We start from the raw sequence: 18,106 nt of genomic DNA, 5'->3' as shown, positions 1-18,106 counted from the left end.
CAAAAAAAGAAGGAGGTTTGGGATTAAGGCTGATGGAAAACATGAATGCTGCTCTACTAGCCAAGATGAGATGGGAGATGAGTCAACCAAGTACAAATATGTGGCATAAGCTTTTGTAAAAAAAATCTGGTAACAAACACATTCTGGCAAGCAACTTCAAAAACCACAGACTCATTTTTCTGGAAAAATATACTGCAAACACAAAAACTATTAGAACAAGGTATGCGTTATCAGATCTTTAATGGAACATCAATGAGAACCTGGTTTGATCCATGGATACCTTCACTAGAAAGCTTCAAACCAATACCACTTAGCCATATCACGGATTTATCCCTGTCCCTTAAAGTTTTAGATTTCATCAACCAAACAATCCACTCTTGGAATCTGTAAAAAATGCTCACTTTATTCCAACATGAATGCATTAGAGAGATTCTAAAAATATCATTGCCTTGTTCAAGCTTCAGAGAAGATTGCCGCATATGGATCAAAAATCAAAGTGGGAAGTTCACTGTTAAAACAACCTACCACCTGGTAGCAAAAATGGGCATTGCTCTCCAAGTAAGCTTCCCTAACATTACAGTAGAGAAGATTTGGAAACTTAAAATCCATGATCGTCATAAGCTCCTTCTATGAAAAATTAGTTGGGATATAATCCCCACTAAAGGAAGACTAAAGAGCTCCATATCATCTATGTCTTCCTTTAGTTTCCCTTCGTGTAATGAGTAAGAACATACACTACTTCATCTCTTTCTTGAATGCCCTATTTCAAGAATCTTGTGGAGCCAAAGCAAGTGGCCACTAAATCTCTCTTCCTTGGCAATTACAACAATACAGGATTAGATATCTTTCATTCTCAACCCAAAGCTAAAATTGGGATTAAGCTCTTAGGAAGTGCATCCATTCCAACTATTTGCAGTTTTGATGTTGGATTTTACTTGGAGACTGAGAAATGATATAGTCCATAATCAAACTATTTTGTCCCTACGAAAAGCAACAGAACATTGGGTTTCTCTTATCAAGAATATCTAAAGGCTTGGGAAATGAAGCAGATACAAAAGCAAGCACTACTATGCAAAATCTTCATCCCAACAATGTAAGCATTTCTTTTGATGCAGCAGTCAAGACATCATCATCTTTGGCCTCCGCAGTAAGTCGTGATTCAGAAGGGAATGCAATAGAAAGATGGACAGAGGAAATTGGCACAACAATCATAGTAGTAGCAGAAGCGCTTACAACTAAACTTGCTATCAATATGGCAAAGCACAAACACTTTCCAGATGTCACAATTAAGGGAGACTCTCTTCTTGTAATCACGGCTATTCAAGGATCATCTTCAGTCTGGCAAATTTCTCTCATCTCTGAAGACATTGCTCTTATCATGGCTTCTCACAAAGGATGGTTCTTTAAAAAAATAGATCGATCTCAAAATCAATTTGCACATTCTGTGGCGCAGTGGGCCACAACCAATGGAGTGATTGGTTGCATAGCCGTAGCTATCTCACCTTCTAGTATTGTTTTTATTGATAGTTGAAAGGACCCTCTCGATGATAGTATTGTAATTTAAACTTTATATATATAATCATTTTAAATCCATTCATACGTTTGCTCAATATAAAAACAAATTGCACTTTTCACACTAATTTATTCAAACTATTAAAATACAAGATGAAATCTAATTTCTTATTTCCAAATACTTCCTGTCCTAATAAAGTGTTGGAAATGCATAATTAACTTATTTAAGTGAATGATATGTTTCATCAAATAAGAGTTAAACAACTTAATTACACATCAAATTTTAGTATCGGACTCCAAATCAATTGATTCCAATATTATGCACACAAAAGTTTCACATTTGCCTCTAAAATAATTAAACACTCATATCATACTTCTATATGCAGGGCATTTTTGGAAAGAATGAGAGCAGAGAGCATTATTGGAGATGAAATGTGCTAGCAAATTAACACTAGAACCTAAGTCTAGTAGTGCTTAGCCTATTTTGGAGCTTCCCATAACACAAGCTATTGTTGGAGAGAACCTGAATCTTTATACTTAGGAGGAGTATTGGATTGGATAATGGCGTTGACTTGTTCTGTGAGAAATGCCTTATTTTTCAGATTAAGTTTTTTTTTTTAACTGTACACAAATCCTTCAAAAATTTGGCATATGTTGGGATTTGTTCAAATGGCATCAAGAAGAGGAATGTTAATGTGCAATTGTCTAAAAATGTCTAAAATATCAGCATGATGTTTGTCTTTATGTAAAAGAACCAATCTTTAAGGAAAATGTGCCAGAGGAGTTACCTTTGGTTCTAAAGAAACATCAATATCAGAATTTTTACCTTGTGCATTAGAAATAGAACTTTCACCTTTCTTGCTAGTTTCATTACTCAATGAATCAACCTCCTTACCACTACGGAGAGTTATTACAGCCTTGCAAGTCTTGACATTTGCTTCAGAAGATGATGAAGACTGAAATTTATTTCTCATTTCTTACTTTTTTTTGTTCATTGCTAGATCTTTTAGTTTAATGCTTTCTTATTTTTTTCGAAATTTTTTGTCACCATAAACAGTAATATGTTATCTTACGATTATGAAATGTTTGCTTAATTCCTATTGTCCCTGTGAATTTGATCTTGAGATTTACCTTTGTATTACTTTTACAACTTCTGCACTTGGAAGTCGAAATTATAAGCTGATCACACCCAAAATTCCGAACGGTCGGACCTACTCAATTAGGATCTTCACTTGTTTAAGATTTTTAATGAATACTTGGACAAAATTACAGTATCATTAGGTGCCCTAGACCTCCCAAAACTCGGAAAGAAAAAAAAAATTGAAAAGTTATTTTGGCCATTTTTCCACCAAAGTTTGAAAAAAAGTATTTATTATTTATGTGATGTTATTAATGACAGCGAATTCTAAGAAAATTTTAAGGGTTTATAAACAAAAAAAAAAAAATCATAAGGGGAAATACATTTTTCATTCTCAAACTAACAAATATTTAACATTAAATATAAAAAGTTAACACATGACACCATCAATTATCAATTGATCGAGATTTTGTCACTTTACTTGCCTATTTTCTTTTATGCTTCGTTTGATTACACATATGATATAAGATGAAATAATAAATTTGTAAATAGTAGTGAGATAATTTGTGGATAGTAATGAAATTGTTCGAGTTAAGGTTTTTATGGAGTTTTGAAAAATGAGAGAAAATATTGAATAAAGAAATTATAAAGTTAAAAAGTGTTAGAATATAATTTTTTTAATACTATTTTTGTTTTATAATTTAAAAAAGTTGAATTACTTTTTGTGTTTTGTTTGGAAGTTCGAGAAAATTATAATTATTAGGTAATAATTAGATAAAAAGTTAAAAATTTGAAATTAAAAAATATTTATATTTGAATGATATTTGAATATTAATATGATATGAGATGATTTAAAAGGTTTGTAATACCAAACCAGAACTTAATTGCAGTTTCAGAGAAATGCTAATGGTATTATGTAGGGAAAACAAGTGGTAGTTGGAGGGTGCAATTTCCCAAATTTGAAAGTTTTGGAAGTAAGGTGTAAGATTTTTTTAAAGCTGGTGGATAAATAAATTCAGTCTAGTTGATCATTTATAAACCGTAATCATATAAGGTCCATCCTCCATGCTCTAACATGGTCCCAAATTCGGTGGTCGGATTTTATTATTATTATTTTGAGCCTAACTTTTGAAAATGAAATAATTAAATTCATCATTTCTTACCAACTTAAGACTTATGATCATCAATAAGTAGTAATTTTCCCTAATAATTGTTTCTCAGAATTGTCAAAATATTCGATCATAACCTTTTACCATTTACCATATTTGAACTGTTCTTTTAAACTACACTTAAAAATTCAATTCTGCTGAATCTCCTCCTATATGTGCATCATAATGTCGGTATTGAAGATAAACTATATAAATGCGTAAATGGAAAAAACAAAATAATAATAATAAGAGTTTTTTGGAGTTTCGGAAAATCTTTGAGTGTATGTCTAGTTTTTTTTTTTTTCTTTTTTTTTTTAAGGTAGAACAAACTTTATTCATTCATATCAGGACATTACAATTTTGACATGAGACATACAGAATACAAGTCAACTACTGCTTTTAAGGCTCTCTAATACACAAGTTTTTTTGTAACTGACATGGTCTACTCCATTACTGTAACTCTCTACAGAAAAACTATATGAGAGACAACACTCTGTCTTAAGATAGATTTAACAAACCCCACAATCTATCCTTAAGACAGAATAAAATAACCCTACACTCTGTCTAAGACGGAATAGAGGACACATTCTATGGACAAAATCCAAGAGATTGTGTTTTTTTTTTAACCTAAAACAAAGGATATAACAGAAAATATAAAAGATACACGGAAAAATAGCGAATCATAGCTTAGAAAGTTGTAGATCTGCATTTTCAGCCTTAGAAGAAATACAACGTGAGGGACACGCGCCACCCTGAAAGTACGGAAAAATGTCAGGTTTGAAGAAACTGATGGCCCCCGTCCCAGAAAAGCCGCATGTGGCGGCAGCAGAGTTTCCCTTACGGTGGTGCGTGGATGTCATGCGTGTGGCTCATGTGTCGCTCCGTTCGACGAGATTCTTCGTTCGTATGAAGGATCAATGTTTTGAGAATCTTGCGATGAGGCGCGTGGTGGTCGCTTGGCTCTGGAGAACAACAAATCTGCATTTCGCCCTACTGTGAACGAAAAAAACCAGAAAAATAAAAGAAAAACTAGAGAGAAGAGGGAGGAGAGATGATGGAGGAAGGGATGAGAGAGGGAGGAGCCAATGCTCCAACCCCCCTCCTATGATCTGACCTTTTTTAGGGGGCGACTGTGTAGAGAGAAAAACTAGAGAGAATAGGGTTTCCTTTGGAGCCCCGAGGATTAAAATGGAGGCAAAACTATAGGATAATTCACTAATAATCAATTCCTTAATCATGAATTAAAAAAATAAAATACATAAGCAATTACAATGAAGGCAAAACTATAGGACAAGTTAGCATTTTTCTTGTGAGATTCATTCTCCATTTTTCCTTTCCTTGTTGCGGTTTTGACCCATTTTTCTAAGAAAAATGATAGTATATCTCATGAGTTTGTCACCACATTTTGATCGCTCATGTATTTATTTTTTTAACTTTTTTTTATTTAATGGTTAAGGAAATGACTTTTAGTATATTGATATATTTTAAACAAAACAATATTTAAAGATATTTAAAAAATGTGAAAAAGAAAAGAAAAAAAATTAAAATGTGCAATTTGTACTAGTGGGCACTCCCAGCAGTCAAAGTTGGGCGGCATACTAGCAGCACTATTTTTCTTATGTCCCTAATTTATTACGATAGAATAATAATTAAAAACGAAAAAATAATTTATATAAGTGTAGGGCGTATAAACGATGGGAGTTTTGCTACTCATCATCTCCACACACTAGACACCATATTTATTTATTTTTTTAAATTTTTTTCCTAAACTAATTGAATTATTCTACTTATTATTCATACACCACACATTTAGTAAGAGAAAAAAATTCAAAATTCAAAAAATTATGTGTAGCGTGTAGCGTGAAGATAATGAGTAGAATTTTTCAAATGGATCACTGTGAAAGAATGTCCTTCATAAAAACCCTTCCTCCTTCCACTGAAGCCTCCTCCTCTCCCAAAAAAGAAGCTTCACAAGTCCACCACTATCGATCTGCTCGCCGGAGTGGAAGCCTCACACGTCCACTGCCGATCTGCTCAAGTGGATTTTTTTCCTTTCAAAATTTTAAATTTGATTGATGAGGGAATGATTCAATGGGGATGGACTTTGTTTTGCCGTTCGTGCCTTTTTGCACATGTTTTTCCATCTTCATCGATTGAGTCTTAAAATACACAAGATTTTAAGCAAGTGGTCTTCTGTTGCTATTCAAAAGTTGGTTTTTCAAACTATTCTTAGCACGAAAGGGTTAGGAACTTGGGATTACGAGGGGATTTGGATCTATTAGCTAGGAGCATAGCAAAAAAAAAAAGCACCATGTTTATTTTCTCACCGCGAACATACAAATAATAGAGATATGGGTGGAACTTTGGTAGCTTTATGGACTAAATTTGCTGTTCTGATCCTTTCTGTAGAAGAATTTTTTTTTTCTAGAGAAGCAAACAACACGATCGAGTAGGAAAAAAATAGCTAGCATGATAATACATGAGAGATGGTGGGTGATGAAGATGGTGCTCAACGGAGAAATTATTGGAGGGTGGCGGAACTGGTGACGTGCGGCGATGGGCGACGACGACAACAATTGATTTATGTGATGCCAAGGTTGAGGCTGAGGTTCGACTAGCTTAAGGTGAATGCGAGGTTCTGCAGAAATATTTCTATTTTATCTAGTGCGATGCTCCTCGTCTAATTTGTGTGGAGTTGCTGATGTGGTGGAATTATAGTAGAGGCTGTTAAAGTATCAACAATAGATGGACCGGTGAAGCGGAACTCATTGTTTTTTATAGTTTTGAGATATGTAAATCTCGTACTAAAGCACACTTATAAAATTCACATGAAAAGACAAAATTATTTATAGAAGGTATGTTATTTTTTAAAGAACTGTGCAAAACATACACATATTAAAATTACATATTCACTTACAAAAAAGTTTGTGTTTTGCTAGACAACATAAGTAAAATCAGTTACCTAATTTCTCAATTAAAATTTCTATTTTCGAGTATCAACTTAAAAAGTTGGCCCGTCATTTCTCAACTATCATTGAATTCATTGATGCGGGATAAAAGAAAAGGATAGTGCTACTATGCCACTTAAATTTGTCTATTTAATATATTCTTAGTTTAAATTGTACTTTTTTTTGCCTTTTCTTTTAAATGTCTTTTAAATATTTTTAAACTTTTTTTAAAAAAAATCAATACATTAATAATTATTTCGTTAATCATTAAGTAAAAAAAATTGAAGAAAAATAAAATACATGAACTATCAAATTAAGGGAATAAACTTAGACGACATAGTATTATTTTTCAAAAGAAAAACTAAAGAGACTTTATATGCATTGAGAGAGACTTGATAAGTTGTAAGGATTCGATCGCATAATTGAACAATTTTATACACATCTTACTAACTTGTTCTACACACTTGCTTAAAAATAAAGTTTTTCATATATATTATTTTTTTTGTAAGGTTTTGTTTGTTTTCATAAATTATTTCACTTCATCTCATCTCATCTACTCATTATAACTTTTCTAAACTTTCAAATAAAATATAAAAAATAATTCAACTTTTTAAAATTTAAAATGAAAATAATATTAAAATTTTATATTTTAATAATATTTAATTTAATTTTTAACATTTCCCTCTTGTATGCGTAAGAGCATTCATAATAGCTCATGTAAAATACATTTTTCTATAAAATATAAAGAAAGTTTATCAAAAAATCCTTCCAATGGATTTTGTATTTTGATTTTGATTTTACATTTTGTTACAGTAATCATCTAGATGTAGAGAATACTGTTCACAATTCTAAAATATTTTTAATTATTTTATCTCTCATTTGCAAATTTATTGGTAGTTAGAAGAAATATTTGAAATGAATAAAAAATATTAAAAAATAATATTTAAATGATATAATAAAAAAATAGATAAGTTAATATATGGTCTATTGTAAAAATTATTATGTAAAATAAAAAAAATAGATTTTAATAATGTATTTTAAAAAATAAGATAAATGAACTATAGAAAAAATAATATTTAAATGAAATAGTAAAAAAATAGATAAGTTAATATATAATCTATTATAAAAATTAGTATGTAAATAAATAAAAATATATATTTTAATAATATATTTTAAAAAATAAGATAAATAAACTATAGAAAATGCTCTTTTTAAGTAAACGAATCCTAGTCTCGAAAGATCCAAAATTGTTGGGAAGCGATATGTCTCCTCGATTTGTAGTGTACCAATCAAACACCACCTTACTCACCGTCACATCTCACCATTTCAATTTTCAACGTCACCTTTTTCCTGTACCCGACACTCTTCCGTCTCCTTATTCTTCTAGCCATCTCCTACTCTTTTCTTTTATCATTTATGTTTGTCGTTTGCGTATTGTATGCTTTGGTTAAAGTTAAACCAGTGCTTACTTATCAACCGTACAGTACATCATACATTAATACATACACAAATATATATAATTTATTAAAAGCTTAAAGAACGATATTTTTTTTTATATTTTAAACGAACAAGATCCATTTCAATTTTAGCTATCTGTTTTATTTTGTCTGAACCATACATCTCTGTTCTCATCCTTTACGTTCATAATTCTTTTAGTTTGACAGATCAGCACTCAAACTTCTTGTGAATTTTTTTAACATCAGAAACTAACATCCCAGTGTTATTCCAGTGCTCTCAAAGAGGGTGTTTCAACTGTTTGATTATGTAGTTCAAATGAGATGAAATGAGATAAGATGAAATATTTTATTGAAAGTTGAATAAAATATAATTGTAATATAATTTTTATTTTATAATTTCAAAGTTTTAAATTATTTATCATATTTTATGTAAAAGTTTAAAATAATAATAATAATAATAATAATAATAATAATAATAATAATAGAATCCTCTTTGCTTGACAAAATCAAAGGAGAATGATTCCCTTTGTTTTGGAAATCTTGTAGCTTGTTGAGAATATCTGGTTGAGATCCCTCAAATGCAGGGGTGTCCCCTTTGCTTTAGATTGTGGCGTCAATTTCTTTAGGGCTCCAATCACTGCGAGACCTTCTGTAGTTCTGTGCCACCGCTTTCTAGTTTCCCCACCAAATAATAATTTAATTTCATAGCATTTCTATATTCAGGAAAAAAATGCAAAATACTTACAGTTACAGAAATGAATATCACTCAATCCCTTTGCTGTTAACAATTTTTAGCCACTTCTCTTTCTTACTTTAAACAATGATATTGATGATGTCGTGTTTTATAGTTCGAGTAGTGCCACGGCAGCCAAGCTCACAACAAGGAGAAAGAATGGGCTCCGATGACTTCCGGGATAGCTCTGATACCAAAGTCAGTGAAGAATGCTCAAGTGATGGGAAAAGCTTAGAGAATCAAGAAAAATGGTAAAAGGTTCAAAGAGTCTTCCCATGAGAGGGATGGTTGTTATTTATACCTGGTTTGGACTCGACTGTCGAGGGAGATCATGGTGTGTCTAGTCGTACTTGGGTCAAACCTTCTGCCACTCCCCCTGCTGTGACAATGTGTCAGGCCTCGACTCTAACTGCCTAGGGAGATCGTGGCATGTCAGGTCGTGCTTGGTCAGATCTGCTACCACCATCCTGTCTTGGCAGGGTGTCAAGTCGTGGTTGAGTCGTCCTACGTACCTCCAGTAGCACATCATTGCGTGCTAGGTTCCCTGACAAGCATTGAATGCGACGTGTCTCGGGCCTGACATGCCCACAATCGGACACGCCCAGCCACCTGTGTCTAGCAGCAGTAGTCTGCACTGTACCTTATGGCAGGGCTCGGTAGGTCACCGAGTCCCGAGGTGGGATTCTTGGTGTAGCTGAGCTTGGTGCCAAAGCCTTTCCCGATTGGCTTATAGTTGTGGGCTCGATATGCGATCTCCCGGTTTGGGCCTCTAGCCTGCTTTGGGTTTTCGCCTAAGGGGCCTGGGGTTTCCGTAGCTTGATCTTTTTGGGCCTAAGCCCTTCTCATATACTTTTACGAAAAATTCTATTTTTAAGTCATTATATACACCACACTTATTTACATGATATAATTTAATTTGAAGATAAATTTTAAAATCCGAATCATATAAATTAAATTCTATCATCACTTACCAGTTTGAAAATAAAATAACTCAATTTATAATAAAAATTCTTCTCATCATTTTCATACCATACACCATATGATTTTTTAATTTTTTTCTTTACACAATATGTAGTATATGAATGATAAGTAGAATAACTCAATTTATTTAGGAGGAATCAAACAAAAAATAATTAAAAATAAAAATAAATGTAGTATGTGGTGTGTGGAATGATGATGAGTAACAAAACTCATTAATATGCATTCATTATGTTACTATATTTATTTTTCGTTCATCTTAAAAATTAAATATTAATCGAGAGTATATATTATATTCATTATGCTGACAGATTATGGTAAAGTTGTTTCTTTAATTTAATGTCACAAACAACTAATAATTACTAATCATGTGGTCTATAATGTATGTTACCAATACATTGTATATTCTTCACGAAACAAACAGTAATTCACATCACGTGCATCACGTGTCATGCACTAGGTGACAAGCAAGCCAGCAAAACAAGCAAATCCGAAAAAAAAAATATAAAGGAGAAAAAGAAAAGGTCAAAAAGATTGAGTAAGTTGGTGAAACTTTTGAATTCTTTTTATCTTATCTAATTATTATAATTTTAATATAAAATAAAATAAATAATTTAATTTTTTTAAATCTTAAAATAAAAATAATATTAAAAAATATATTTTAATAATATTTTATTTAATTATTTAATTTTAATTTATCTCATTTTACCTATAAAAACGAACAAAATCTAAAAGACGTCGGGGTCGTAGAAATCAGAGCCACATGCATGATAGACCAAAAAGGACATATGGATCCACGTGGCTTACATGCATCCGGATATGATCTCTCTGATCAACACGTAAGAAAAAAGTAAGGTCCAGTTTAGAATGTGAAAATCTTATCTTATTTTATGATTATAATTTTTTTATATTTTTATAAAAAATATAATAAAAAATTTTAATTTTTTTAATTTTAAAATAATAATATTATTAAAAATAATATTTTATTCAACCTTTAACTTTTATCTAAAATTATCATATCTCTATATTATTATCAGACCGCAGTTAAGATAGATGGACGGTCAGATGATTAACGTGTTGAGTGAGGTCCAAGGAAATGATTGAGGCCACTAGTGCGTGCCATGTGCAGAGTGATCGGTATTATGAAATCTACTGGGGAAATCAGTTGCAGAGGGAAAGATGACCGGAGAGATCTCTGTGATTCCAAAATCGTGTGTTTGTTGAAGCAATTATAGCGTAGAGGTTTACAATTATTATAAGAGTATGATAATTAGTTTATAGTGATAACTTTGAATACAACATACTTGTTATGGTAATGTAATAGACATATGTACCATTTCTTGTTCAGATTGCAGGTAATTGGACTGTGGGGCTCATAGTCTGACTTAGATACGTGAATAGTAGTAAAATAATATATGAATAGTAATAAATTTATTTGAGTTAAAATGTTTTACGAGAATTTGAAAAATGAGAGAAAAAATTAAATAATAAATTTATAAAATTAAAATATTGTTAGAATATAATTTTTATTTTAGAATTAGAAAAAGTTGAATTATTTTTTATGTTTTAATTATAAATTTGAGAAAATTATAATGATTATATGAAAAGTTAAAAATTTTAAAAATTAAAAAAAATCTGTATTTGAATGGTGTTTAAAACGTCGGATATTAAGAGGGATTGAGATTTGAGTGGCCTTATAATATCTGTGGCATGCATGTCATGTCTATTGTCTACTATAATTTTTTATTTTCAATGCATGCTTCATCTCAACATTCTGAAATGACTACGGAAAGAAATTTGGATTAGAAATCTAAGAAAAAATCTATACAACCTCTTACTATTTATATAACTTCCATACACTAAATTTTTTTTAATTTTTATTATTTTTTTCTTTTATCAAATATTTAATATATGAATAATGAATAGAAGAATTGAATTAGTTTAAAAAGAAAAACTAAAAAAATTATTAAAAAAATTAAAAAAAATGTGGTGTGTGGAGGTTGAGGAGCATTGCTCAAATCAAATGTTTCTTGTTAGTAAATTTAATTGAATATTTAATGTTGTTTGACAAACTCATATATACAATAATAAATATTATATGGCTCGGCCTTACATTAGAGAGAAAGAGAGAGGAAAGAAATAAGGCTATTTCTATTTTGAATTTATACAATAATAGCCTAATTAGCTTAATCAGGCTATTTTTATTTTAAAAAATTCTTCTTATCAGTTACTATTTATCACTCCATATCCTACACTCTATGAAAAAATACTTCTACACCTTATAAAAAACACCCACACATCTTATGAAAAACAAAAAAAAAAAACAAATTTCCATGTTATGTGTGGAGTGTGTGATGTGAACAACTGCTGATTTGTAGCAAAACTCTTTCATTTTATCTACCAACTAAATTGTGAGAACCTATAATCAAGTATAATGTATTTGGACGAACATTTGCCTTCAAAGATTTTGTTTTTCGGGCATCCAAAAAACAAAAAATCGAAGAAAAAAAAGAAAAAATACCGATAACTCCTTTTAAATTATTATAATTAGACAATTGTTATCCAAACTAGCAAATAAGTTGCAATGTTCCTTTGAAAGTTTAGGGCGTGAATGTCAAAATTGATAATTTGAGGAGTGATCACAAGTCGGATAATAATTTGAAGGGATCACATATTTAAAAAAACTAAATCATAATAATAAAATGAGAACATTTAAGTGGTAAAGATCTTGGACTTGAGGATATGCTCTCCTCATGTCTAAGATTTAAATCCTTTGGTTGTAAACAATTTTTAGGGGCTATTGGGCTGGAGGATTTTTCATTGAATCATTTACTTGCGGGAAATGCTTTGCCAAGAGTCTGTGTATCTCTGAGATTAGTCAAAACGTTATTTTCGGACACCCGATGCCAAAAGAAAAGAAAAGAGAGAACATTCATCGAGGGAAGCACACTATTATCAAGGAATGCAAGGATAAGGGCCAAGCACATTCATTTTCAGTGGTAGTGACACAATGGCCCATTGCTTGCTTTTTCCCACCGTATTATCACAATGATGGGAGCCAGTTTTCCAGATATTAAATTACAAAATAACCCATGCTATTATTGCCCACCATTCACTGCACAGATATTGTGTTTTGTTGGATTACTCCAATGCACCATCCTTTAGATAGTCCTGTTGTGCCTGTTCTCATCTCTTGATGCTTCCTAGCTACCTGCTGATGCTGATTGATTCTGTGCTGTGTTCTTTGGATTGGGATGTACGTACTTTACTTTGGCTTTAACTCTTTGTATATAAATTGCATAATTCTCTTAATCCAACAGCAATTTTCCCACATTATGAACGACAATGACACTCTTCCATGCAGACCATGACAAATTACTGCAATCTATCCTGGCTTTCAGATTTAGTCAAGGTATTGATTGTCATCAGTGGCAGAAGATACTCTACTCGTATCAATGTTCTGTATAGTGAGGAAAGATTTAGGTTTGGGGTCCTTATCTTATATACAAATGGAAGAAGTTGTTGTTACGTTTTTGGATTAATATAAAAAAGTTATACATAATTCAATGTGTATTTAGCAAGATTTTAGAACAGCTTAAGCTTAAATGATTGGAGTTTGAAAGAAGCTGAAGGTGTAGACTAATTTGCTAGTGAACTCGCTCGAATAATGTTACTCTTTGTCATATATTATGTAATCTTTAGTCACAAATACTATTCGTTTTAAGTGGCTTCATATGTCTATCGCTTAAATGACAACCACTCAAAAAGACTTCACTTCTTTTTCAAAATGATTATGCGATGTTTATGCAATTCACGGTTATATATAGAATTACATATGATATATATACCTTGCAGGGTTGTACTCGATGTGCACAAATGCAACCGTAAAAAATGATGTTAATAGTCTTTTCTCAGGGAGCTAGTATATTCTGGTTTGGGCTGGACCAAGGCCCAGCTTGAATATTACATTCCATGTCCATAGAAATAGAAGTTCGAGAAATGTCTCCTCAATCGGTAAGGGACCTTCTCCATGTAGAAACCAAGCAATATTGAAGTACTTCATTGTTCCAATGATAGCTCATAGTATACTTATGATTTCTGGGAAGGATTTGGCTAGATTTTATAAGAAGGAATCTAGATGATCATGGGAATTTGAATTCTTATACCAACCTCCATTTCAAGAGAATGTGGATTGTCTTCCAAAGAAGTGAGAATCCACATTTCCAGGTCGATGAAAGGGTCTTTTTTTGTTTGAAATAGACATAGGAAAATTATACTCTCACCGCTAGTTCTTACCTCGTAATGTTATCATTGGAATTTTTTATTTTATTTTTTAATTTTTTTTACTTAGTGATTAAGGAAGTATTTTTTAATAATATTGTATTTTCTTTTATTTTTTTTAAATATTTAAAAGTGTTAAAACATACATGTACAAAAAAAAAAAAAAAGAAAAAAAAAAGACCAATTATGCCTAATGGTAGCTCCCAGCCGAAGCTGGGTGGACGTAGCACCGTCCATAGACATATATACCCTTTATCATTTTTTAAATTATACATGTAATTTTATTTATGTATAAAACGGACTTACAAGGCTAGAGAGAATCAGAGCAGAAGAATTACTCATAACTAGTACACATAAGTCTGATATTTTTCTACTTTGTCCGATGATTACAAATATGACCATGTGATTCGCAGGTGTAGGTGTGAGTTTGTTATAAAAAACGTTTGATCTACAAATGAATCTAAAAAGAGAAAATGTTTACATCTTGATGTAATTGGATATGATACATTAGATTTTAAAACAACTTTTTGTGCACAATAGATCTAACGTATCGCATTAAGTAATATCAATTTTTATAGTTATTATTGTAAGATCATTTTGTAAATCTAACATTGCTCGTCTAGTACATATGCATAGTCACATTGATATTTAGTTAATAGCGTTTTAAACTTTTTTCATGGACTTGTTTGTTTTTTTTTTTTTTAATGATATTTTTTGTTGCATACCATTTAGTTCGATGAATTTTTATGCTACTATTTGATCAATAAAGTTTATTCTAATATTTAATATTATTTTTTGTTACATGTTGAAATAAAGTACAGAATACTTAATATTTTAAAAGAGCAATTCTACTCATCTGCTATTTTCTCCACATAAACTACATATTGGGTGACGTGGTTTTTATTTATTTATTTTTTATTTTTTATAAAATGCACGTGCTTTGGTTTTAGCCCAAATCAATCTGGGAGGATTTCAAATTTTTTTTACCTCCCCCCACATTCTTCTTTTGATCGTCTTCACCCGCGTTCAGATGAGGGCCTTCAAAGTTGAACTACGTCCGCCATTGTCTGGGGTTGCTGCCGAGAACGACCGACCAATTGGAAATGGAATTAATGATTTCAAAACCCCGACAACAAAAATGTCAATGGCAGTCTCATTTTTACAATATCTCAACCCACCTTCTCTCTCTCTCTGTGCGTTGTGGAAAATTGAAAATCACAACGTTTCTCTGCCTTTTTTCATTTGATGCTACTTTAAACAGCACCATTATCTCTGGGAAATCATCATAACCACTATGTTTTTCACAACACACATTTTATGGGCTACATTTCAGTTTGGTGTTCCTATTTACCATTTATTGAGTTTTTTTCCTCTCTTCGAGGAGCAGACTCGTTTGGTGTTTAACGTGCATTAACGAGTAGAGGAGGTCCTCGGTACAGATCTAAAAGGGATGGTATGTGACGTAACTAAAGTTGGGTACTTGCTACTTGGGTGGAAATCGATTTCGAGTTAACTACTGGACCGAACTTCTGTTAGACCGGATTTGCCACGTTAGTGTCGTGTGGTGTGTGATATCAGAACCGGCCTAGGAATATAATTATTCTTATGAGTAAATGCGCATGCACGGGCATTCGTTTCCATGTTTTTTTTTTTAAAGAAATTCGTTTCCACGTAAACTGGTTTATTTTCCCTGAATTTTCATGTATGACAAACATGTAAAAAGACCAGAACTGGTTAAAGAAATCAAATGATCGCAGAAGTGGTCCCAAAATGTCAATATACAAAACATCATAAGTATGTTGAAATAAAACTACAAAAAAAAAAAAAAAAAACACTTCTCGAGCTCTGTCTTGCATAATTAAGGTTAGTTTAGAACGTGAATTGAGATAAAAGTTAAAAGTTGAATAAAATACTGTTAGTATATTATTTTTTAATATTATTATTGTTTTGAGATTTAAAAATATTGAATTATTTATTATATTTTGTATGAAAATTTATGAAAGTTATAACAATAAAATAAAATTATATGAATTTGGTTGAGAGCCCTCTAAATCCAAACCGAGCTTATTAAAAAACTTGACAAAAAAAAAAAACAAAGTAAGATCAAAGGAATTTAAAAAAATATGGAGAAAAAACATACCAAAAAGTAGGGATGATACCCGCATGATGCGGGGCTGGGGGTACCCTCCCCCGCACCCCGCCCCACACCATGCGGGGGTTGGGGGTTTTTCCCCCGCCCCCTGGAGGATACCCCCCACCCCGTACCATGCGGGGGTTGGGGGTTTTTCCCCCGCCCCCCGCCCCGGTGCCAGGGGCCGGGGGAAAAAATTCCATCCGCCCCGCCCCCCGCTTAGGCCACCCCATTGTGTTTAAAAAAAATTTTTTTGGTCAAAAAATATTTTTTAGACCCAAATTATAATATAATTTAAATAATAAATTAAAATTTATAAATATAAAAAAACCTTAAACTCATTAGAGTCAGATTTTGGATTGATTTGACCTCCTAAGCCAACCTTTATATAGGAGGCCAAGGCAATACAATAGTCATTCTTAATTAATGTGGGACTTACTACCTTAGGAGGCCAAGACAATCCAATGACTTAAATATAATTTTAAATCTTTAATAAATTGTATATATCTATATACAATATATTTATTTATATATTAATATATATATAAATAAAAAAAATATATATGGGAAGCGGGGGAGGGGTGGGGCTCCGCTGGTGTCATCCTGCCCCCCGCCCCCGCTAGGCCCTCTCCATGCGGGGCGGGGCGGACCCCGTTGCCCACCCCTACAAAAAAGACTATTGTAGGAGAATATTTTACAACCTTTCCAACAGTGTGACCAAAATTAAAATGAATAAAAAAAAGAGTAAACTTTTTGAATAATGGTTAATGACTTGAATAAAGAACATTTTACATGTAATAACCTTTTCTAATTTTTCAAAGGCGTCGCCTCGGAGAGGAATCCAGCCATGAATGGCTTGGCCGGCGACGGCACTGAGCCAAGCAGGCCAGCCAGCCGCCACGTGCTCCACCTCCACGTACTTTTGCAAATTCCCCAATCTGAAGCTCAATGAAGAATAGTTCACGTTCGAACTCGGTCTCCCGGACTCACCCAACTCGACACCACTCAACCCCACCACCACCAACGACTTGCCACTCTTTTTCTTATTATTACTACCATTCCCCTTCTCATTCTCTCCCGAACCGGTTCGTATACGACCCGATTTACCCGACCCGACACTGCTGTCCAGGAACGCACCGAAATGGTCCAAAGCAGGCGTCGCCGGCACTGCCTGCTTGGAGCTGACGCAACCCATCTGCTACACCGCCGGCAACAAACGCCTGTCGACCGAGAAGTTGCGTTCACTGGACCCACGTTAGTCAAGCCACTAAGATTGAGGCATAGAGGAGCAAGCAAGACTAAGAATAATAGAGAAGGTATAGAAGCAAAATAGCGTTATATGAATTAGATTCAACACAAACCCAAAAGCATTCCAAAAATTCCTTTTCGTTTCCGTCCTTTTCTTCCACTTTTCTCTCCTCTCAGCTTCTTTTGTATGTTTCAGTTTGGCGACGATTGCGGGAGATATGGAGGATAACAGCAATCTACGGCACCCACATAGCCACATGAGTATGCCGTAAGGGAAGTGCATGGGAGTCACGAGTGGGAATAAGGAGGTCTTCCCGACAGCTGCTGAGGCATGCCATTTTACGGCATCCAATGGGAAAAGCGTGTGCGTCGCGTGGCAAGGATTTTTAGCTGGTTTGATTACACAAAACGAAACTATCTCATTTCATTAAATCTCAGATAATCATTACAACTTTTCCAAATCTTCATACAAAATATAATAAATCATTCAACTTTTTCAAATTTTAAAATAAAAATTATCTTAAAAAATTATATTATAATAATATTTTATTCAACTTTCAACAAAATATCTCATCTCATCTGAACTACGTAA

At 32.6% G+C, this 18,106-nt stretch overlaps 1 protein-coding gene across 1 annotated transcript; it reads right to left on the bottom strand.

Annotated features, from left to right (window-relative positions):
• Positions 1-327: 327 nt before the first annotated feature.
• Positions 328-17,848, bottom strand: LOC121236562 (protein IMPAIRED IN BABA-INDUCED STERILITY 1-like). The gene is made up of 3 exons (XM_041133011.1): positions 17,069-17,848; positions 4,262-4,264; positions 328-339 (listed from the first exon to the last, which is right to left on the bottom strand). Exons 1-3 carry the CDS (start codon positions 17,459-17,461, stop codon positions 328-330), a joined length of 408 nt encoding a protein of 135 aa, XP_040988945.1. The 5' UTR covers positions 17,462-17,848.
• Between the last annotated feature and the right edge of the window lie 258 nt (positions 17,849-18,106).

The sequence above is a fragment of the Juglans microcarpa x Juglans regia genome, chromosome 6S, assembly GCF_004785595.1.
Source record: "Juglans microcarpa x Juglans regia isolate MS1-56 chromosome 6S, Jm3101_v1.0, whole genome shotgun sequence".
Taxonomy (NCBI): domain Eukaryota; kingdom Viridiplantae; phylum Streptophyta; class Magnoliopsida; order Fagales; family Juglandaceae; genus Juglans; species Juglans microcarpa x Juglans regia.
Note: the sequence above shows the minus strand (reverse complement) of the source record. Positions and strands in the feature narration are given on the sequence as shown.

Excerpts from the sequence above, each read along its gene's own strand:
- LOC121236562 (XM_041133011.1), bottom strand. The coding sequence starts at position 17,461 with ATGGGTTGCGTCAGCTCCAAGCAGGCAGTGCCGGCGACGCCTGCTTTG.